General features: G+C 44.4%; 1 protein-coding gene across 2 annotated transcripts; it reads left to right on the forward strand.

The window, feature by feature from the left end:
* The first annotated feature begins 117 nt into the window (after window positions 1-117).
* Window positions 118-23,136, forward strand: wdr47a (WD repeat domain 47a). 2 transcript variants are annotated; one of them, XM_036966840.2, is made up of 17 exons: window positions 118-303; window positions 2,108-2,277; window positions 3,350-3,433; window positions 3,685-3,769; window positions 5,168-5,299; window positions 10,103-10,279; window positions 10,445-10,947; window positions 12,913-13,021; window positions 15,798-15,991; window positions 17,722-17,991; window positions 18,118-18,184; window positions 18,997-19,166; window positions 19,314-19,486; window positions 19,777-19,947; window positions 20,074-20,205; window positions 20,333-20,551; window positions 20,925-23,136. In XM_036966840.2, the coding sequence occupies exons 2-17, from the start codon at window positions 2,120-2,122 to the stop codon at window positions 21,065-21,067; spliced, it is 2,787 nt and encodes a 928-aa protein (XP_036822735.1). In that variant the 5' UTR covers window positions 118-303; window positions 2,108-2,119; the 3' UTR covers window positions 21,068-23,136. The 2 variants fall into 2 exon arrangements, with proteins under 2 accessions (XP_036822735.1, XP_036822736.1); XM_036966841.2 differs by lacking the exon at window positions 118-303 and adding an exon at window positions 534-735.
* Window positions 23,137-24,287: the final 1,151 nt, after the last annotated feature.

Consider the following 24,287-nt stretch of genomic DNA (forward strand, 5'->3'; position numbering starts at 1 on the left):
GACAACTTGATGCGCGTACTCAATGGATGGTAGTAGCCAGGAATGTTGATCCGTAGCCAAAAGCTGTGTGGTTTTGACTTGCAAGACAAGAGACGCTTGGAGCGCCCTTGTGAAAATGCTGGGGTGTGATTGGTGGACGAAGCGGTGCGCTTGACAAGCGAAGGGGCTGGGTAGCAGCAGCAGCGGACTCGAGGCAAGAAAGGAAGGAGAAACCAATCGAAGCAGGATTGCCGTGACAGCTACGCTTTTTCAACAACATAGAAACAAATCCAGTGTTTTCAGACCATGTCTTTTTAGACCAAGGTGCGCTTTAAATTGCATTTGGGAGCGTGTTGGTTAATTATGCGTGAGAATTATCGCTCCCCACCTATGCTGCTTGACCCGGGGGTGTATTCATTACGCCGTGTGTTGCAAAACGTTTTGCTACACAAACCGTTTACTCCAAACGCTGTTGACTTTTGTTTTGTTCTTAAACGAAAATTGTAGTTCAGTGGTGTCTCTCTTCAAAAATAAATACGCGGCTGGAAGAAATTGTAACGCCGCGGAATTCACGCCACTTGAGAGCATAGAATAGTCAGTCAACAGATTGAAGAGCGTTCGGAGCCGTTGCTGTTGCTAAACGTTTTGCGATAGAATCGACGTAATGAATACACCCTCGACCAGCCGCTCTCCTGTCGGCTGGCTATCATCTGAATCTGTTAGTGGCTTTGGGTGTCTGACTACTTACTCTTCGTGGTATGTAGCTACCAGCTAACATGGGCTGCTAGCTAGATAGATAGATAGCAAATGTCTCAGACATAGCTTGTGTTGGCGTTTATTTTATAACATAGGACAAGAACAGCTTGGGGTGAAGTAGCTAGCTAGTTATCTAGCAGTTAGCTAGCTAATTTGCTGGGTTTGAACCCCACCCATAGCTGCAGTGCCTAGCTTCATAGCTAGCTAGGTAGTTATAGATTGTAAATATGTGTTTATTGGAACCCTTCCGTACAAGTAGCTCATCCGTTGTTTAGGTGATACGCATAGTGTATTTGCTGCTAAATTGTTGCCGTCATTGTCACCAGCAGTGCATCTGGCATGATCTGCATGCAGCTTGGTTGTTCTTTTTCTCTTCTGAATGGCCTGTTCTGTTGATTGCCAGATATCTAACCATGTTCTTTGTTGACCGCACCAAGGTCTATTTAAAAGCAGAATGATGTAAAGTTAGCATCCGTATGTTTTGAGCAACCACTTGCTTGGACACCCTGTCAACAATGCAGGTTGCAGTGTAACACCAATATAGGCTAACTAGCTATGTCAATAGTCATGCTAACACCCCATCATAATAAATAAAAATGGAACCTTTTATTTAACTAGGCAAGTCAGTTAAGAATAAATTCTTATTTACAATGACGGCCTACCGGGGAACAGTACCGTGTTCAGGGGCAGAACGAAACCCTTTCGGTTACTGGCCCAATGCTCTAGCCACTAGGCTACCTGCCGCCCCAAATTAAATGAACATCAAAGCAATTCTAGTCCATAATGTGTTACTGTTTGTTACTACTTAATTAGCAGCACAGCTGTGTGTGTGATTGGATTAACTCTCTACTGCAGACTTTGTACTGACACTGTCCTGCTGTTACAGTAGTCAGGGAGTTGGGGCTTGATTCCATTAGGCACAACTGAGGCTTTTGTCATTTTGTCCACATTAAGTAAGTGCGCAGAGAAGTACCTATATTTCCTGTGCTTGTTTGCAGGAAGGAATGGAAATGAATTATGCTAGACTTTTTGAAAGCCTATTCAAAAAGAAAGGTCAGTTGTAACAATTGTTGGCCAAGCAAAAATATTGTGAACAAAAAAATAATTGGTTGAACAGTGTGGCAATAAAGTGACATTGTTACATTAGAAATTAATTGTTTACCAGACAGCTGGGTCAGATGAAAATATCAGTTTTTCACAGATATAGTATCTTCAACCTAGCTTCCTTTTCCTTTAAAAACCGGATGTTGGGACCTGTTCAGAGGTTTCTTTATGCCCGCCTTTCTAGGATCACCAAGAGAGCCTCCGTTTGTGGTTTGTATACTCACTCTGAGTTTTGTTGCTGGTCTACGTGTGTGTGGGTGTGTGTCAGCCCGCCGTCACCATGACAGCAGAGGAGATCATCAATGTGAAGGAGGTGGAGATCATCAAGGTGATCCTGGACTTCCTCAACTCCAGGAAACTTCACATCAGCATGCTGGCCCTGGAGAAAGAGAGCGGAGTCATCAACGGACTCTATTCTGACGACATGCTGTTCCTCAGGTACACCTGGGTCATATTCAATAGGCACCAACAAAAACAAACACAAGATTAAAACAGGGAGGGACTACATGGATTTATCCAACAAGGAACTTTTCAGTTGCAAAATGTTTTGCTACGGTGTGCCCTAGTAAATATGACCCTGACATTACTGTTTGGGTCTTACTACATGGCTAGGTTTGGAATGACAAAGGTCTGGCTCGCCCATAGCATATCAGGACACCTCCATAAGTGTTTGCTGCAATACAACAGTTGACAGACTAATTAGACAAAATTCCTGCTGTTCAGCATTTTCATCAACTTCATGCAGGTTATTTTTCAGTCGCATATGAATAGATCACTGGTTGCCAAACTAATGTTGAAACACTAACAATGTTCAGAAAGTGTAGCATCATTTCCTTTGTTTTTCCAATAATGATCTAGACCTCTTCTATGCTGGATTGGAGTGGACATTTGAATGTCAGCCAGCAGTGGAGACCTCTTCTATGCTGGATTGGAGTGGACATTTGAATGTCAGCCAGCAGTGTAGACCTCTTTGGCATTCCACTCAGTTTGGTGTGTGAAATGCCTGATGGGATTGGAGTTGGACCCCTTTCACACAGAGGGCCCCACTGTTACCTGGTGACCATTCACTGCCTGTCTTTCATCTGCCAATAAAAAAACAATCTGTTCTGCTACCGTAAGACACGGCATAGCAGGGAAGTCGAATAGAGAACCCTTTGTTTATTTTTGTTCTGTTGTTCTGAAATTATCTGGTTAGTGTGAATAGGCTCAGAGCACTCTAATGGGTGTCGCGATACCCGTTAGTATCGTGGCAAGGAAACGAAACACAAAGCAGATTTAACCTCTTTAGGAAAACAGCCTTAATTTTGGAAACAAACATCAATATGTTGTCATCCAGAGTCACATGCATTTATTTTCCAGGCTATAGCACACAATATACAGCAGGCTTTTAAAGGACCAAAGAGTTTGGTCTGCTTTGTGTTTTCATTTTTGCCATGGAAAAAACTTTGCGATGCTGGTATCAACCCGGCCCTATAACTGACTTGTTTGTGCATTGTTTATCTCTGTCCAGACAGCTGGTGTTGGATGGGCAGTGGGACGAAGTGCTCCAGTTCATTCAGCCGTTGGAGTGCATGGACACGTTTGACAGGAAAAGGTGAGGCATTGATACAACACTAAATTCTGTGGTCGGAAATGAATGTACGTAGTCTGACTATGCCTGACCATTTCTGCAGTTAGCAATGCTATTATTGCCTTGTCAAACAACAACAACACGTTAGGAAACTGACACCCAGGCTAGAATGTTCAGGCAGATACTGGGCTTGAATTACTTTACTGACACATGCATATACTGTAGGATGAGACAACCCAGCACTGGGGCTATATTGTTGTGTTGTGCTGTCATAGGTTCCGTTACATCGTCCTGAAGCAGAAGTTTCTGGAGGCCCTGTGTGTGAACAACGCCATGTCTGCTGAGGACGAGCCACAGCATGTGAGTCAACAGACAAAGAATAGCCCCCCCACCCCACACACACACACACACTTTGTTCTAGTGTCTGTCTCTGCCCTCACATTTTCCATCTCCCTGTCTTTGTTTGTCTGTTTCCTTTCCTCTGTCTTCTTCTGAATGAGCAAACAAATGAGCAATGAATCCTGAAACAGTCCCTCTTTATTTTTCCATCTAATTATTTTCTATTTCTCGCTGCTTCTTTTTCTCCTAGCCCACACACATTCATTGAGCTTTCTCTACCCATCGTCCTATATTAGCTTAGTCACAGACAGTGTAGATGTGAATCCAGCTTGTGTAGCCTGGCTGGATTAGTCTGGGCTCCTCAAGCCAGCTGTGTCTGTGTGTATAAGTGTGTTAGGTTGTCAGCCCAGCTCTTCATGAGTTAGTGTGTAACTGTGTGTGACATATGAGTCAGATTTAGGTCTAGGTTAGATCTCGTGAACATCTCTTTTGCACAATGATTGAAAGCAGTTCAAAGCAACATGGACATTATCTTATTTCTGAAATTTCTCCTTGGACATGATAAAGATCTAAGCCCTTCTACCCTGACATTTAGAATCTAAGGGTGGGTTGCACCAACATGGTTTAAATTAATCTAGGTTTTAAAGTGAAAATTCAATTTAGATTAGAGGAATGATTTAATTGAACTAGGATTAATTTAAAACTAGGTTTAACATTTGGGGCAACAAGATTAATAGATAAACCTTGATTTAACCCAGTTTAAGAGAGAATCCATGTTGGTGCAACCCAACCTAAGCCTTAGAGAGATGAATAGATAAACCTTGATTTAACCCAGTTTAAGAGATAATCCATGTTGGTGCAACCCAACCTAAACCTTAGAGAGATGACTAGATACACCTTGATTTAACCCAGTTTAAGAGATAATCCATGTTGGTGCAACCCAACCTAAGCCTTAGAGAGATGACTAGATACACCTTGATTTAACCCAGTTTAAGAGATAATCCATGTTGGTGCAACCCAACCTAAGCCTTAGAGAGATGAATAGATAAACCTTGATTTAACCCAGTTTAAGAGATAATCCATGTTGGTGCAACCCAACCTAAACCTTAGAGAGCGATAACAGGTAGCTGCTTTTTCTACAGGATCTACAGACATTCTGGGTTTATATGTTCAAAACATAATTTTTCATCCCTCCTCTGTCTCTGAGGGAATGTTGAGTCTGATGGGAATGGTAGCGCTACATTGCCTCTAGAAATGAATAAATATGATAAAAGCCAGTTTTTTAAATTGCAAACCTTCTAGACTGTATCGAAGTCCTGAGCTTAACATGAGTGAATCTGATGTGGCCCAAAATCCACTCTTTCTTTCTCTCTCTCCCCCTCTACCGCTCTCTCCTCTCTTCATCCCTCTCTCCCTCAGTTGGAGTTCACCATGCAGGAGGCAGTGAAGTGTCTTCATGCTCTGGAGGAGGTCTGTCCCTCTAAAGATGACTACAGCAAGCTATGTCTGCTCCTCACCCTGCCTCGTCTCACCAACCACGCTGAGTTCAAGGCATGACACATTTTTATATTTATGGCATACTATATCATCTTATAATAATATATATGATTATTGTTATATGGCATCTGACCTTATGATTCGTACTGTTATTCTAGCACAGTGATTGATTCTACGACTTACTTTTAAGAAGGTTTGGTAACAGTTTACTGAAAGCATTACTCATCTCATATATATATATATATATATATATACATATACTGTATTCTATTCTACTGCATCTTAGTCACTTAATGTTCACATATCTGGCATTACTCATCTCATATGTATATACTGTATTCTATTCCACTGTACCTTAGTCACTTAATGTTCACATATCTGGTATTACTCATCTCATATGTATATACTGTATTCTATTCTACTGTATCTTAGTCACTTAATGTTCACATATCTGGCATTACTCATCTCATATATATACAGTGCCTTGCGAAAGTATTCGGCCCCCTTGAACTTTGCGACCTTTTGCCACATTTCAGGCTTCAAACATAAAGATATAAAACTGTATTTTTTTGTGAATAATCAACAACAAGTGGGACACAATCATGAAGTGGAACAACATTTATTGGATATTTCAAACTTTTTTAACAAATCAAAAACTGAAAAATTGGGCGTGCAAAATTATTCAGCCCCCTTAAGTTAATACTTTGTAGCGCCACCTTTTGCTGCGATTACAGCTGTAAGTTGCTTGGGGTATGTCTATCAGTTTTGCACATCGAGAGACTGACATTTTTTCCCATTCCTCCTTGCAAAACAGCTCGAGCTCAGTGAGGTTGGATGGAGAGCATTTGTGAACAGCAGTTTTCAGTTCTTTCCACAGATTCTCGATTGGATTCAGGTCTGGACTTTGACTTGGCCATTCTAACACCTGGATATGTTTATTTTTGAACCATTCCATTGTAGATTTTGCTTTATGTTTTGGATTATTGTCTTGTTGGAAGACAAATCTCCGTCCCAGTCTCAGGTCTTTTGCAGACTCCATCAGGTTTTCTTCCAGAATGGTCCTGTATTTGGCTCCATCCATCTTCCCATAAATTTTAACCATCTTCTCTGTCCCTGCTGAAGAAAAGCAGGCCCAAACCATGATGCTGCCACCACCATGTTTGACAGTGGGGATGGTGTGTTCAGCTGTGTTGCTTTTACGCCAAACATAACGTTTTGCATTGTTGCCAAAAAGTTCAATTTTGGTTTCATCTGACCAGAGCACCTTCTTCCACATGTTTGGTGTGTCTCCCAGGTGGCTTGTGGCAAACTTTAAACCACACTTTTTATGGATATTTTTAAGAAATGGCTTTCTTCTTGCCACTCTTCCATAAAGGCCAGATTTGTGCAATATACGACTGATTGTTGTCCTATGGACAGAGTCTCCCACCTCAGCTGTAGATCTCTGCAGTTCATCCAGAGTGATCATGGGCCTCTTGGCTGCATCTCTGATCAGTCTTCTCCTTGTATGAGCTGAAAGTTTAGAGGGACGGCCAGGTCTTGGTAGATTTGCAGTGGTCTGATACTCCTTCCATTTCAATATTATCGCTTGCACAGTGCTCCTTGGGATGTTTAAAGCTTGGGAAATCTTTTTGTATCCAAATCCGGCTTTAAACTTCTTCACAACAGTATCTCGGACCTGCCTGGTGTGTTCCTTGTTCTTCATGATGCTCTCTGAGCTTTTAACGGACCTCTGAGACTATCACAGTGCAGGTGCATTTATACGGAGACTTGATTACACACAGGTGGATTGTATTTATCATCATTAGTCATTTAGGTCAACATTGGATCATTCAGAGATCCTCACTGAACTTCTGGAGAGAGTTTGCTGCACTGAAAGTAAAGGGGGCTGAATAATTTTGCACGCCCAATTTTTCAGTTTTTGATTTGTTAAAAAAGTTTGAAATATCCAATAAATGTCGTTCCACTTCATGATTGTGTCCCACTTGTTGTTGATTCTTCACAAAAAAATACAGTTTTATATCTTTATGTTTGAAGCCTGAAATGTGGCAAAAGGTCGCAAAGTTCAAGGGGGCCGAATACTTTCGCAAGGCACTATATATACACTGTATTCTACTCTATTCTACTGTATCTTAGTCACTTAATGTTCACATATCTGGCATTACTCATCTCATATGTATATACTGTATTCTACTCTATTCTACTGTATCTTAGTCACTTAATGTTCACATATCTGGCATTACTCATCTCATATGTATATACTGTATTCTACTCTATTCTACTGTATCTTAGTCACTTAATGTTCACATATCTGGCATTACTCATCTCATATATATATATATACTGTATTCTACTCGATTCTACTGTATCTTAGTCACTTAATGTTCACATATCTGGTATTACTCATCTCATATGTATATACTGTATTCTATTCTACTGTATCTTAGTCACTTAATGTTCACATATCTGGCATTACTCATCTCATATGTATATACTGTATTCTACACTATTCTACGGTACCTCATTCACTTAATAATGTTCACATATCTGGCATTACTCATCTCATGTGTACAGTGGGGAGAACAAGTATTTGGTACACTGACGATTTTGCAGGTTTTCCTACTTATAAAGCATGTAGAGGTCTGTAATTTTTATCATAGGTACACATCAACTGAGAGACGGAATCTAAAACAAAAATCCAGAAAATCACATTGTATGATTTTTAAGTAATTTGCATTTTATTGAATGACATAAGTATTTGATACATCAGAAAAGTATAACTTAATATTTGGTACAGAAACCTTTGTTTGCAATTACAGAGATCATACATTTCCTGTAGTTCTTGACCAGGTTTGCACACACTGCAGCAGGGATTTTGGCCCACTCCTCCATAAAGACCTTCTTCAGATCCTTCAGGTTTCGGGGCTGTCGCTTGCCTATTGTCCACTGGCTAGGCCACTCCAGGACCTTGAGATACTTCTTACGGAGCCACTCCTTAGTTGCCCTGGCTGTGTGTTTCGGGTCGTTGTCATGCTGGAAGACCCAGCCACGATCCATCTTCAATGCTCTTACTGAGGGAAGGAGGCTGTTGGCCAAGATCTCGCGATACATGGACCCATCCATCCTCCCCTCAATACGGTGCAGTCGTCCTGTCCCCTTTGCAGAAAAGCATCCCCAAAGAATGATGTTTCCACCTCCATGCTTCACGGTTGGGATGGTGTTCTTGGGGTTGTACTCATCCTTCTTCTTCCTCCAAACACGGCGAGTGGAGTTTAGACCAAAAAACTATACTTTTGTCTCATCAGACCACATGACTTTCTCCCATTCCTCCTCTGGATCATCCAGATGGTCATTGGCAAACTTCAGATGGGCCTGGACATGCGCTGGCTTGAGCAGGGGGACCTTGCGTGCGCTGCAGGATTTTAATCCATGACGGCGTAGTGTGTTACTAATGGTTTTCTTTGAGACTGTGGTCCCAGCTCTCTTCAGGTCATTGACCAGGTCCTGCCTTGTAGTTCTGGGCTGATCCCTCACCTTCCTCATGATCATTGATGCCACACTAGGTGAGATCTTGCATGGAGCCCCAGACCGAGGGTGATTGAACGTCATCTTGAACTTCTTCCATTTTCTAATAACTGCGCCAACAGTTGTTTCATTCTCACCAAACTGCTTGCCTATTGTCCTGTAGCTCATTCCAGCCTTGTGCAGGTCTACAATTTTATCCCTGATGTCCTTACACAGCTCCCTGGTCTTTGCCATTGTGGAGAGGTTGGAGTCTGTTTGATTGAGTGTGTGGACAGGTGTCTTTTATACAGGTAACGAGTTCAAACGGGTGCAGTTAATACATGTAATGAGTGGAGAACAGGAGGGATTCTCAAAGAAAAACTAACAGGTCATGAATTGTATGATTTTTAAGTAATTAATTTGCATTTTATTGCATGACAAGTATTTGATCACCTACCAACCAGTAAGAATTCCGGCTCTCACAGACCTGTTGATTTTTCTTTAAGAAGCCCTCCTGTTCAAGAACTACAGGAAACGTATGAACTCTGTAATTGCAAACAAAGGTTTCTGTACCAAATATTAAGTTCTGCTTTTCTGATGTATCAAATACTTATGTCATGCAATAAAATGCAAATTAATTACTTAAAAATCATACTCTCTCACAGTTGATGTGTACCTATGATAAAAATTACAGACCTCTACATGCTTTGTCAGTAGGAAAACCTGCAAAATCGGCAGTGTATCAAATACTTGTATATACTGTATTCTACACTATTCTACGGTATCGCATTCACTTAATAATGTTTACATATCTGGCATTACTCATCTCATATGTATATACTGTATTCTATACTATTCTACGGTATCTTAGTCACTTAATGTTCACATATCTGACATTACTCATCTCATATGTATATACTGTATTCTACACTATTCTACGGTACCTCATTCACTTAATAATGTTTACATATCTGGCATTACTCATCATATGTATATTCTGTATTCTCTACTATTCTACTGTATCTTAGTCCGTTCCACTCTGACATCGCTCGTCCATATGTATAGTCTTAATTCATTCCTACTTAGATTTGTGTATTGGGTATATGTTGTGTAATTTTGTTAGATATTCCTAGTTAGATATTACTGCACTGTCGGAGCTAGAAGCTCAAGCATTTCGCCACACCCGCAATAACATCTGCTAATCACGTGTACGTGACCAATAAACTTTGATTTGAAAAGGCAGTATTACATTGTTCATTGTTCTAAGCATGTATGAGCCCTTGTGGTTTATTATTCTCTCATAATGTTTGGGTTTTAGCTAATTGACTAAACAGTATAATGTTTCCCCTCCAGGACTGGAACCCCAGCACGGCGCGGGTGCACTGTTTTGAAGAGGCGTGCACCATGGTAGCAGAGTTCATCCCTGCAGACAGGAAGCTGAGCGAAGCTGGGTTCAGGGCCTCAGGGAACCGCCTCTTCCAGCTCCTCATTAAAGGAGTTCTGTATGAGTGCTGCGTCGAGTTCTGCCAGGTACTTACAAAGTACCTATACCATTCTATCGATCACTTGATATTACTGTTTTAGTTTAATATGATGTTGTGATTTCATTGCTTGCTTGATTATATTAATTAACCATTGATTCATGCCATGCTTAATTGGCTGATAGATTGATGGATTGACTACCTCTGTCTCCAGAGCAAGGCGACAGGCGAGGAGATCACGGAGGGCGAGGTGCTCCTGGGGGTGGACATGCTGTGTGGGAACGGCTGTGACGACCTGGACCTGTCCTTACTGTCCTGGATGCAGAACCTGTCCCACAGCGTCTTCTCCTGCGCCTTCGAGCAGAAGCTGCTCCAGATCCATGTGGACCGCCTGGTCAAGCCCGCCAAGGCCGGCTACGCAGACCTGCTCACCCCGCTAATCAGCAAGCTGTCCCCCTACCCCTCCTCGCCCCTCCGCCGCCCCCAGTCCGCCGATGCCTACATGTCCCGCTCCCTGAACCCGGCCCTGGACGGGCTGTCCTATGGTCTGTCTGGCCAGGAGAAGAGGGGCCCAGGGGGGGACATGGCGGGGGGGAAGGGGGTGTCCCCCATGTCTCATTCCTTCGCTAACTACCACACGGGGGGCCAGAGTCTGAGCAGGAGTCTGATGCTGGAGAGCTCCGACTGCCACAGCATCTTTGAGGAGTCGCCTGAGAGGTGAGAGGAGGATGGGTTGGATTCATGTAGTGCTTTTCAATATGGAGGCGTAAAAGAGTTTTCCATTGTAAGTGGGGAATTTAACTCATCTACCATTAATATGGAGTACCCACCTGGGTGATGCGCTCTACCTAGTCATTTTCCCCTCTAGAATAATCCCCAACCATTGGCTAAGTAGGCCAAGTAATTACATGAATTAACCTGTTTGATTTAGCCTAGACACTGGAGTAGACTGTTGATTAGCCTGCGTGGTAGAAAACACTTGAGACTCTACTGTTGAAGGAGAAGCTCAGTGATTATCTTTAAGTTTTCTACTGCTCAATAACACCCACTTATGTGGACGCCGTGACAGTAGGGCGTAGCTGAGTGACAGTAGGGATGATCTGAGTTGTGTCTGGTACATCTGTTTGTACTCTGCAACCCTCTCTCTGCACTTGCATTTCACTGCACCGTTTAGACCTGCTGTATCCTGTGCTCGTGATGAATACACTTGGATTTGATTTTATGTCTTGCTAACTTCATTGCTGTGATTGGTTTTGGCAAGAAAGCACAAACACATGTGGGGCTCAAATCAAATGTTATTTGTAACATGCGGGGGGCAGTGCAAATAGTCTGGGTAGCCATTTGATTAGATGTTCATGAGTCTTATGGCTTGAGGGTAGAAGCTGTTTAGAATCCTCTTGGTCCTAGACTTGGCGCTCCGGTACTGCTTACCATGCGGTAGCAGAGAGAACAGTCTATGACTAGGGTGGCTGGAGTCTTTGACAATGTTTAGGTCCTTCCTCTGACACTGCCTGGTATAGAGGTCCTGGATGGCAAAAAGCTTGGCCCCAGTGATGTACTGGGAGGTACGCACTGCACTCTGTAGTGCCTTGCGGTCGGAGGCCGAGCAGTTGCCATACCAGGCAATGATGCATCCCGTCAGGATGCTCTTGATGGTGCAGCTGTAGAACCTTTTAAGGATCTGAGGACCCATGACAAATCTTTTCAGTCTCCTGAGGGGAAATAGGTTTTGTTGTGCCCTCTTCAGGACTGTCTTGGTGTGTTTGGACCATGTTAGTTTGTTGGTGATGTGGACGCCAAGGAACTACAGCCCACTACAGCCCAGTCGATGAGAATGGGGGTGTGCTCGGTCCTCCATTTGTCTGTAGTCCACAATCATCTCCTTTGTCTTGATCACGTTGAGGGAGATGTTGTTGTCCTGGCACAACCCAGTCAGGTCTCTGACCTCCTCCCAATATGTTGTCTTGTTGGTGATCATACACTGTTGTGTCATCGGCAAACTTAATGATGGTGTTGGAGTCATGCCTGGCTGTGTAGTCATGGGTGAACAGGGAGTACAGGAGGGGACTGAGCACGCACCCCTGAGGGGCCCCTGTGTTGAGGATCAGCGTGGCAGATGTGTTGTTACCTACCCAGTTGCAGAGGGAGGTGTTTAGTCCCATGGTCCTTAGCTTATTGATGAGCTTTGAGGGCACTACGGTGTTGAACGCTGAGCTGTAGTCAATGAATAGCATTCCTCACATAGGTGTTCCTTTTGTCCAGGTGGGAAAGGGCAGTGTGGAGTGCAATAGAGATTGCATCATCTGTGGATCTGTTGGGGCGGTATGCACATTTGAGTGGGTCTTGCACCACTAGGAGTGCCGCCTCTTTATGAGCGTTTTCCTGTTTGCTTATGGCGGTATACAGCTCATTGAGTGCGGTTTTAGTGGTGGAATGTGTCTACATACCACCACTAAAACCGCACTCAATGAGCTGTATACGAAAAATACAGAAACTCTCTAGGTAGATAGTGTGGTCTACAGCTTATCATGAGATACTCTGCCTCAGGTGAGCAAAACCTCAAGACTTCCTTAGATATCGTGCACCAGCTGTTGTTTACAAATATACATAGACCGCCACCCCTTGTCTTACCAGAGGCTAGTCCATAGAGCAGATGTTAATCTCTCTGGTTCTTCTTCCTAGCTCCAGGACGGACACGCCCGTAGATAAGATGATGAGTTCGGGCACCCTGCGCCCTGACTCCGCCCCTGGAGAGGACGCCCCATCACCAGGCTCTGCAGAGAGGAACGAGGTAAAACACCTGATGGAGGAAGATGAGATGTAACCACGTCTGTCTTGCAAAATATACAGATTTCTAGAAAATACATTTGAAGTCGGAAGTTTACATACACTTAGGTTGGCGTCATTAACTTGTTTTTCAACCCCTCCACAAATTTCTTGTTAACAAACTATAGTTTTGGCAAGTTGGTTAAGACATCTACTTTGTGCAGGACACAAGTCATTTTTTCCAACAATTGTTTACAGACAGATTATTTCACTTAAAATTCACGGTATCACAATTCTAGTGGGTCAGAAGTTTACATACACTAAGTTGACTGTGCCTTTAAGCAGCTTGGAAAATTCCAGAAAATAATGTCATGGCTTTAGAAGTTTCTGATAGGCTAATTGACATCATTTGAGTCAATTGGAGGTGTACCTGTGGATGTATTTCAAGGCTTACCTTCAAACTCAGTGCCTCTTTGCTTGACATCATGGGAAAATCGAAAGAAATCAGCCAAGACCCCAGAAAAAGAATTGTAGACCTCCACAAGTCTGGTTCACCCTTGGGAGCAATTTCCAAATGCCTGAAGGTACCACGTTAATCTGTACAAACAATAGTATGCAAGTATAAACACCATGGGACCACGCAACCGTCATACCTCTCAGGAAGGCAACGCTTTCTGTCTCCTAGAGATGAACGTACTTTGGTGCGAAAAGTGCAAATCAATTCCAGAACAGCAGCAAAGGACCTTGTGAAGATGCTGGAGGAAACAGGTACAAAAGTATCTATATCCACAGTAAAACGAGTCCTATATCGACATAACCTGAAAGGCCGCTCAGCAAGGAAAAAGCCACTGCTCCAAAACCACCATAAAAAAGCCAGACTACGGTTTGCAACTGCACATGGGGACAAAGATCGTACTTTTTGGAGAAATGTCCTCTGGTCTGATGAAACAAAAATAGAACTGTTTGGCCATAATGACCATCGTTATGTTTGGAAGAAAAGGGGGGAGGCTTGCAAGCCGAAGAACACCATCCCAACCGTGAAGCACGGGGGTGGCAGCATCATGTTGTGGGGGGTGCTTTGCTGCAGGAGGGACTGGTGCACTTCACAAAATAGATGGCATCATGAGGGAGTAAAATTTTGTATATTGAAGCAACATCTCAAGACATCAATCAGGAAGTTAAAGCTTGGTCGCAAATCGGTCTTCCAAATGGACAATGACCCCAAGCATACTTCCAAAGTTGTGGCAAAATGGCTTAAGGACAACAAAGTCAAGGTATTGGAGTGGCCATCACAAAGCCCTGACCTCAATTCTATCCTATGGGCAGAACTGAAAAAGCGTGTGCGAGCAAGGAGGCCTACAAACCTGACTCAGTTACCCCAGCTCTGTCAGGAGGAATGGGCCAGAATTCACCCAACTTATTGTGGGAAGCTTGTGGAAGGCTACCCAAAACATTTGACCCAAGTTAAACCATTTAAAGGCAATGCCAAATACTAATTGAGTGTCATATAAACTTCTGTGATGAAAGAAATAAAAGCTGAAATAAATAATTATCTCTACTATTATTCCCATTTGACATTCTTAAAATAAAGTGGTGATCCTAACTGACCTAAGACAAGTCATTTTTACTAGGACTAAATGTCAGGAATTGTGAAACTGAGTTTAAATGTATTTGGCTAAAGTGTATGATATCTTCCGACTTCAACTGTAAGTGCATGAGATGGAAACCATTTTTACCCAGTTCCAACAAACTCTGGAGTCATCTTCTCTGCTGATGTGTATGGGTTGTGGATTGTGGAGAGGATTACTTGCAAAGATGGTGGCCTTCTCCCTCAGTCTAAATATAGGCCGGACTTAGAGTTGAATGTGTGTGGTGTGTATGAGACTCACTGAGTCATCGACCTTCTGGGGCTTACAGGGCCTGAATTACAGCCAAGAGACATGTCACCTGCCCTGCTCTCTCTTTCTGTGTGTGTGTGTGTGTGTGTGTGTGTGTGTGTGTGTGTGTGTGTCTGGCGCGCACACACACACGAGTTACAGTACAGCCGAAAGGACACTAGTCCCCTGACTCCACTCCAACTCTAGGCTTCGAAGAGATGAGACTGTGTGAATTAACAGCCCTGCTCAGCCATGTCACCTGGGAGACTGATCAACAGACTGTGTGATTTCACCTTCAGATGAGACTCTGGTTTGTGGGTCCCTCTGCCAACTTGTGTGTGTGGTTATTGGATTTCACACTGGCTGTGGTCCCTGTGTCAACGAGGGTGAGAGATGGCAATGCATGTCATGAACGGCTCATTTCTTCCAACCCTCTCTCTCTTTCCCTCTGCATCTCCCTCGTGTTTGGCATGCTGGCCCCTGGTCAGTGTGTAAGTTAATGCCTATCAGATGGCACTGCAGAGGGCGCAGTAAGGGAAGTTGCCTTTTCCCTCTCTCTGAAGTTACAGAGGGAAGGGGTGTGGGGTCAGTGCTGGCTTTGAATGTGAATGGCAGTATGTAAGAAGTTGGCTATACTTCAAACTATTTCTGAATTTGGTTTATTTTAGTATGGCGTGTGTGTGTGACTACTGAGAAGTTGGAAGGGTTTTACCAGCAGTGTGTGTCGGTGTATGTACGGTGCGGTGCGTTCAGAAAGTATTCAGACCCCTTGACTTTTTTCCACATGTTGTTACTTTACAGCCTTATTCTAAAATGGATTACAAAAAAATACTCAGCAATCTACACACAATACCACATAATGACAAAGTGAAAACAGGTTGTATGTGTGACGTTATGTTCACTGTGTGTCTCTTACCACCTCAGCTGCATGACTCGACAGAGAAGTTTGAGGAGTTCTACCGCCAGCGTCTGAGAGTGCAGCAGCACCTGGAACAGAAGCAGCAGCAGAGACAACTCTACCAGCAGATGCTTCTGGAGGGAGGGGTAAAACACAGTGACCAGCCAGCCCCCGGGACAGACGCCATGCAGCACAGCCTCACTGAGACGTTCCTCAACAGGTTAGAGATTGGAATGTGGACACACACACACACACACACACACCCTGACACACACAGCACAGGACTTCAGGTCCTCAACAGGTCAGTTCACCCATCACTGCACAGCACAAAGTCTGAAACCAACATAACAAACATGAGGTTGCCTTGATTTTCTGTGGTTTGATGAGTTGCCATTTCGTCCCAGACCGTGTAATGACTCTCCTGTTGGACTGGTCTATCTGTGGCAGACCACATTCTGTCAGACGTTAAATTACGTCATGTAGTTAGTAGTTCCTTCATGTGATGAATGGAATAAGGGTTGTTGCTAAACATATTGATTAAATCAAGCACGATTGCCTCAGCCATTTGCAAAAAAACTAAACTTGGCCGATTTTAGAAGACGCAGGTCCCTCCCTGTATAGCCCATGGCTTCGACCTAACACGAGGCAATGGAAAGACGCATGTTGAATCCCCAAAATTCAGGACAGTCTGGGTTCAGCGTGACACCAAAATATGGGAACATTTTGAATCTAGTTAAAGTAGGAAAGGACAAAGAAAGGTCCCAAGAGAACTGTGGAGACACTAAGGATGTCATTATGCCCTGACCTTATAAATAATGCAGGGGGGGTTAGATAGGGGGAGATCAAAAGGGCTTTGTCCTACTGATGCACACCGCAGTCTAGAAGGGAGAGCATTAGTGATGGGTCGCCCGCGAACAAACAGATATTTTTGGTGATCGCCTGGAACCGAACCGCATCTGTGAAGGCACCGTTCACGAGGCTCCCTGATTTGCATACTGCTTATTGAGCTCCAAACAGCGATGATCTGTAGATACGTTCTAAAATCATGAAGGTGGAGCAATGGGAAGAGGTGAGAGCCTCATTCTGTTCCACGCAGAATGTTTGCGGTGTGTTTAAAATTCAAAATAAAAAGCGGCCTTTTCTTTGTTGCAAGAGAGGTCATTTCGTGAGGTACAATGTATTTGAACTCAGGTATACAATCTGACAATGGTTGGCAACCTTTTTCTGCTTACATTAGAAATGTGATATTATTCAGAGTTTAGATTTTTTTCTTTTTTATTAACTACTGAACGAAGAGCCGTTTCGGAGCCAAATTAACAGCTCATTTAGATGAGCGGAGCCAAAAGATTTGGACTGCCAATCACTGGAGAGCATGGCCTGACCCTATGATGTCATCTCGACTATCGTGAAACCACAGTTCAATGAGAGAATCTAGCCTCAGCCTGGATGTGACTGTTGTATTGTCCTGTTGGACAAAACTGCTGACTAATGCTTAGAGACACACAACTTGACATACTGGTGTTTTTCTCAGTAACAGGTTGTGAAAGGGGACGTTGGTTTGTGTGTGTTGGGGGGAGGTGCTGATGGTGGTGGTGTTGCGGGTTGGTGATGATTAATGATTGGGTGTATAGTGGAGCCTGGTACCCCAGATGGAGCAGGGTGTGCCTAGGGTTTGGGCTGGGCAGGGGGAGGTTGGAGTGGAGGAAGCCACAAGGGACCCCTCATTGTCGCCCCCCGCCGCCTGCTGCTCCTCTCTGTTCTTTATGAACGGTCTTTAATGTCCTGAGCACCAGCTGCTCCTGTGGTAGCTGCTCCGTGTGTCTCTGGAGCAGAGCCAGACTCCGACTGTCATAATCCAACATATTTAACCTACTGACACTATTAAAAAGACAGAGGTGTGTCTGTCTCTGTCCTGTCCTGTGTATTAACCTGTGTGTTCTGTCTACCCAGGTCTATTCAGAAGCTGGAGGAGTTGAACGTTGGGATGGAGAGTCTAGAGGAGGATGTCCAGTCTCTGGCCCAGCAGTGCAATGGTACCGGCCCCTCTCCCGAGAACAACAATATCGGTGACCCCGTAGGCTTGACCCCTGACCCCGCCGTGACCCTGACCCCCGAGCAGGGCCAGCTCCATGGAGGAGGGGTGGTCAGCAGCACGCCGCAGCGCACCGCAGCGGGTCGGGGGGTACACCCACCGAACGAATCCCCAGTGGTCTGCCAGAGGTGAGCTACGGGTGGGTGTTTGTGTCACACACATATGTCTGTGTGGCAGGTTTGTATACATTTTGTTTGTCTTTGTGTACATACACGGAGTAATGTATTAATGTGTTGTATCTGTGTGTGGTCTAGTCCTCAAGTAGCCGGACAGCCTTCCGCATTAGACGACTCACCAGGAGCCCTAACCCGAAGTAAGGAGGTAGGTTCCTATCCCCTTGTCTTTCGTCCGTACACACACAGTCTGTCTAACCTTAGTAGAACTCTTTAGGAGTGAGAGGCATTGGGGCGGCAGGTGGTTAGAGCGTTGGGCCAGTAACCGAAAGGTTGCTGGATCGAATCCCCAAGCTGTCGTTCTGCCCCTGAACAAGGCAGTTAACTCACTGTTCCTGGTAGGCCGTTACTGTAGAATAAGATTAACTGACTTGCCTAGTTAAATACATCAAATTAAAAAATTAGTATCAATTCAGTGTATCCACTGAGGTCATGCACAGTAATCCTAGATTATGCACTGTGATGAGTGGAGATTGAATCCATCAGATTATAGTTAGACCAGCAGCGATGAAGGGTGTTCCATGTTGACATGAGCTGTTGGCTCTATTTCAGAATAATGGCATAGAAGATCAACCCAGATTACACTGGTAATTATGTTAAACCCATTGCCACTGTACATGAGCTGTTGGCTCTATTTCAGAATAATGGCATAGAAGATCAATTATATTATTGCCACTGTATATGTGCGGGCAGTTCTGTGTGTGTGAAATACATTTATTTTTTTATAATGTTTATTTAACTAGGCAAGTCAGTTCAGAACAAATGTTTATTTACAATGACAGCCTACACCGGCCAAACCTGGATGTCTCTGGGCCCGCCCTATGGGACTCCCAATCACGTCCGGATGTGATACAGCCTGGACCTTCTTAACTCTGCTGACGGGCTAAAAAGCACTTGCCCGAGGCAAGTGGGATATCTTCGTTCTCATCCCGAATGTTTGTTTGTTTGTGTGTGTTGCAGGGGGACAACGGGGACAAGCCCAAGGCCCTGTTTGTAGCTGTGAACACCTTGGAGGACACTCAGGCAGTGCGCGCTGTAGCCTTCCACCCCACGGGGGCGCTATACGCTGTGGGCTCCAACTCTAAGACGCTACGCGTGTGTGCCTACCCAGATGCACCGCTGGACACCAGGTAACACACACACACACACACACACACACAGCCTAATAACTAATCATTCCTGAAATTGTTGATATCTACTGTTTAATTCCTTTGCGAGGTATTCTGCTGTAATGAGACTTTATCTCTCTCTCTCACTCACCCCCTCCACTCCCTCAGTGGGGTGTCGGGTATGACCAAGCAGCCGGAGGTTCGTTTTAAGAGGAATAAACACCATAAAGGTTCTATCTACTGTGTGGCCTGGAGTCACTGTGGAAAGCTACTAGCCACCGGCTCCAATGACAAATACGTCAAAGTCCTGCCCTTCAGTGCCGAGACCTGCAACGCCACAGGTAAACTCAATACACAGTTTTAAATCCGTTAGAAATCCTTTCCATTCAAAGGTTGGGATCTATAACATTTAAATCCACTCTATACTCGGGTTGGGAATCTATAACATTTAAATCCACTCTATACTCGGGTTGGGATCAATTCAGTTTAAATCCTTAAATGTAATTCATCTCCTGAAATGACTGAATTAAATTGGAATTGACTCAATATACACCTGACAATGAAAGTTCCAGTTGTCTTGATTTCAGTTGGGTGCACGCTCTTTCCGTTAAAGTTTGAGTCTCTCTCTCAGGTCCAGACCTGGAGTTCAGTATGCACGACGGGACCATCAGAGACCTGGCGTTCATGGAGGGACCAGAGAGTGGAGGGGCCATCCTGATCAGCGCCGGAGCCGGAGACTGTAACATCTACACCACTGACTGTCAGAGAGGACAGGGCCTACACGCTCTCAGCGGACACACAGGTACACACACTCATTTCTACATTCCACTCATGTTCTACTTAGTTAGTCATCGTTATTCCTATATGGAAAATAAAGGCTTCTTCCATGAGAGAGAGAGAGACTGATGGTCCGTGTGTTTATCCTCAGGTCACGTTCTGTCTCTGTATACGTGGGGGGGGTGGATGATAGCGTCAGGCTCTCAGGACAAGACTGTGAGGTTCTGGGACCTGAGGATACCCACTTGCGTTAGAGTGGTGGGCACTGCCTTCCATGGATCAGGTTGGTACTGCTACCCTACACACCAAGAAACAGACCCACACACATTTATGAGACCTACTTATTAGTCTTTCTCCCTCTTCCCCTCCGTCTAACATTCTCTTTTTCTTTTCTTCTCTCCCCCTCTCAGGCAGTCCCGTTGCCTCGGTAGCGGTTGACCCTAGCGGTCGTCTCCTAGCGACGGGACAGGAGGACAGCGGCTGTATGCTCTATGACATCAGAGGGGGACGCGTTGTGCAGACGTACCGGCCCCACTCCAGCGACGTGCGCTCCGTTAGGTTCTCCCCCGGGGCACACTACCTGCTCACTGGTTCCTACGACACCAAGGTCATGGTCAGCAACCTGCAAGGTAAGGAAGACCTCTAGGGAAGATCTCAATTCGTGTCCTCACTCCTCCTCGTTTCCTTCTCAATGCCCATTAGAGGAGAAGGTCACAGGGATGGGACCGCTGGCTTTTTCACCCAATGGGTTTTGAGAAGGGGACAAAAAGAGGGCACGAGGAGTGGGCTATTGAGTTATTCCCCTTGTCACTGAATAGTCTCTGATTGGTGTGTTCTTCAACTGTGTAACTGCGCGTTAGCAGTCTTACCAAAGCACAAAGAAGCTAGTGAAGTATTTCTTTGTTTAAGCTGCTACCAATGACTTGGACTCAGACGTCCAAGCATGTGTTATTTGGGCCCTTTGTACTCACAATATATTGAAATGTGTGTTTGTCTCTGTAGGTGACTTGACGAAGCCGTTGCCCCTGACTCTGGTAGGGGAGCACGGTGACAAGGTGATCCAGTGCAGGTGGCATACACACGACCTGTCCTTCCTCTCCTCCTCCGCTGACCGTACCGTCACACTCTGGACACACAACCCCTAACAGACACATACTCTTGTCCTTCCTCTCCTCCTCCGCTGACCATACCGTCACACTCTGGACACACAACCCCTAACAGACACACACTCATGTCCTTCCTCTCCTCCTCTGCTGACCGTACCGTCACACTCTGGACACACAACCCCTAACAGACACACACTCACGCAACACAACCCCTAACACACACACACGACCGGTCCTTCCTCTCCTCCTCTGACCGTACCGTCACACTCTGGACACACAACCCCTAACACACACACACACACGACCTGTCCTTCCTCTCCTCCTCCTCTGACCGTACCGTCACACTCTGGACACACAACCCCTAACAGACACACACGACCTGTCCTTCCTCTCCTCCTCCTCTGACCGTACCATCACACTCTGGACACACAACACCTAACAGACACACACTCACGCAACACAACCCCTAACATGCACATAGCTCGTGAACACACACAAATATAGACACACAAACACAACCCCTAAGTCACATATAGTGGACATGCATAACCCGTAATACACAACCTGGACACACACATGCACCCTTTTCCTGACACTCTTTTTCCTCTTGCAGCAAACAGGACAGTTTGTCCCTGCTGTACAATTTGGTTGTGTGGCTGTCTCTGGGTATCTTTTAGCTGTATTTAGGTTTGATTTCGTATCTTGCTCAGCTCCCCTCAACATCACTTTAGCAAATGCATCCCCTAGTTGAGTGAGTGAGTGAGTGAGTGAGTGAGTGAGTGAGTGAGTGAGTGAGTGAGTGAGTGAGTGAGTGAGTGAGTGAGTGAGTGAGTGAGTGAGTGAGTGAGTGAGTGAAATGGAGAGAGTGAAAACGTACACCAACTGACCCTTCCCTTCGCTCTATCACACCATTCCTCCACTCGCCCATGACTCATATTCACATATTCATCTACAAATGATACATCTACTCCATCATGTTTTGAATAAGGAGAGGGATGTTTTGCTACAGTGCATTGTTTCATATGGTGTCTTGAGTTATCCAGTCTCCCAGTACAGAAACCCATGTGGGTCCCTCTCCATTTCAGGTCAAAAAGTTAAGTTATCTGTGAGATCTTTTCAAGAACAAATTGACATTCCTAATTAGTTTGCACAGTCAGTGTTTTTGTTACAGCGTGTGTTACTATGCTGCTATTATTTGAGAAGAAACTAAGGCAACGATGTTGCGATCTAAACTGCTGACAATATGTCAGTGTGTGACTCTACATCAGGTCCTCCTTGCCGGAGTTGAATCTGTTGCATAGGTCGATCAATTAGCTATCGGTTGCTTAGCTGTTGTCAATACTACTACTGTGGGAGTTTCCGATGCCTAACGTTACTGTGCAAGTCTGCCCACCGTATTTCTGCTTTAGGCTTTGTAAATATCGGAGACAAAAATGTGTACGTTTTTAATGCTGAATCAGTGTTTGGTGCAAAATGCTGTCTTCAGACAGTTGTTGTGGTGTTTCTTGCTATGGCTTGCCTCCAAATAAGAAAAATAAAATAGTTGTTTTATATCGACTTGGAAGGGAATAACAGATCTACTTGTTGGCTTGGCCAGCTTCAGCGTACGGTTAAGCAACACTCCCTGTGTAGTGTAGCTTTGCTTTCATCTGCAATGTTACTGGTTGCTACCTAGATGGCAGGCTCTGCCTATTTGGAAAGGGAGTAGCTTATGCACAATATCTTCTAAAATGATCAACCGTATTAAGGGTGTTTTAGTTTCTTACTTTCAGCTTCTGTATTTTGCACTTTGTCACTAGACACACCATTTAATACGGTTTCGTTTGATTTAGCAAAATGCAGGCTTGAGTTTTAGGCTTTGTTCTTTGTACAGTTTCTCATTTTAAATGAAAAGGCCAAACTAATAAATAGATGTATTTATTTATCTTTTATTATTTTTAAAATGTTCTTGTAATATAGGCATCCTTTTCTGTTGAAATGAAATTAGATAGTGGTTCCGGTATGTAGCTTTTCTAAACCTTGTTTTAAGTGACTAAGAGAAATGAATAGAGCTTATTGAAGTGTTATTGCTGCTGTGGTATCTAAATAAAATCCTCTTTGACATTTCATACTGAACTTGTGTGGTCTGTGATGTCCTTAATGATATCATGATTTCCCTATATTACAAACTCAGCAAAAAAAGAAATGTCCCTTTTTCAGGACTGTCTTTTTAAAGATCATTTGTAAAAATCCAAATAACTTCACAGATCTTCATTGTAAAGGGTTTAAACACTGTTTCCCATGTTTGTTCAATGAACCATAAACAAATAAAGAACATTCACACCTGTGGAACGGTCGTTAAGACACTAACAGTTTACAGGCTGTAGGCAATTAAGGTCACAGTTATGAAAACATAGGACACTAAAGGGGCCTTTCTACTGACTCTGAAAAACACCAACAGAAAGTTGCCCAGGGTCCCTGCTCATCTGCGAGAGTGTGTCTTAGGCATGAGGACCTCTGAGGACTGCAGATGTGGCCAGAACAATAAATTGCAATGCCCGTACTGCGAGACGCCTAAGACAGCGCTACAGGGAGACAGGATGGACAGTTGATCGTCCTCGCAGTGGCAGACCACGTGTTACAACACCTGCACAGGATCGGTACATCCGAACATCACACCTGCGGGACAGGTACAGGATGGCAACAACTGCCCGAGTTACACCAGGAACACACAATCCCTCCATCAGTGCTCAGACTGTCCGCAATAGACTGAGAGATGCTGGACTGGGCTTGTAGGCCTGTTATAAGGCAGGTCCTCACCAGACATCACCGGCAACAACGTCGCCTATGGGCACAAACCCACCGTTGCCGGACCAGACGGGACTGGCAAAAAGTGCTTTTCACTGACGAGTCATGGTTTTGTCTCACCAGGGGTGATGGTCGGATTCTCGTTTATCGTCGAAGGAATGAGCGTTACACCGAGGCCAGAAATGTCCGGGAACTTGCAGGTGCCTTGGTGGAAGAGTGGGGTAACATCTCACAGCAAGAACTGGCAAATCTGGTGCAGTCAATGAGGAGGAGATGCACTGCAGTACTTAGTATCTGGTGTGGCCACCAGCTGCATTGACTGTTACTTTTGATTTTTGACCCCCGCTTTTTTCAGGGACACATTGTCATTTCTGTTAGTCACATATCTGTGGAACTTGTTCAGTTTGTCTCATTTTTTGAATCTTGTTATGTTAATGCAAATATGTACACATGTTAAGTTTGCTGGAAATAA

This window comes from Oncorhynchus mykiss, chromosome 28 (assembly GCF_057628025.1).
Source record: "Oncorhynchus mykiss isolate SJ-2025 chromosome 28, ASM5762802v1, whole genome shotgun sequence".
In the NCBI taxonomy this organism is placed as follows: Eukaryota; Metazoa; Chordata; class Actinopteri; order Salmoniformes; family Salmonidae; genus Oncorhynchus; species Oncorhynchus mykiss.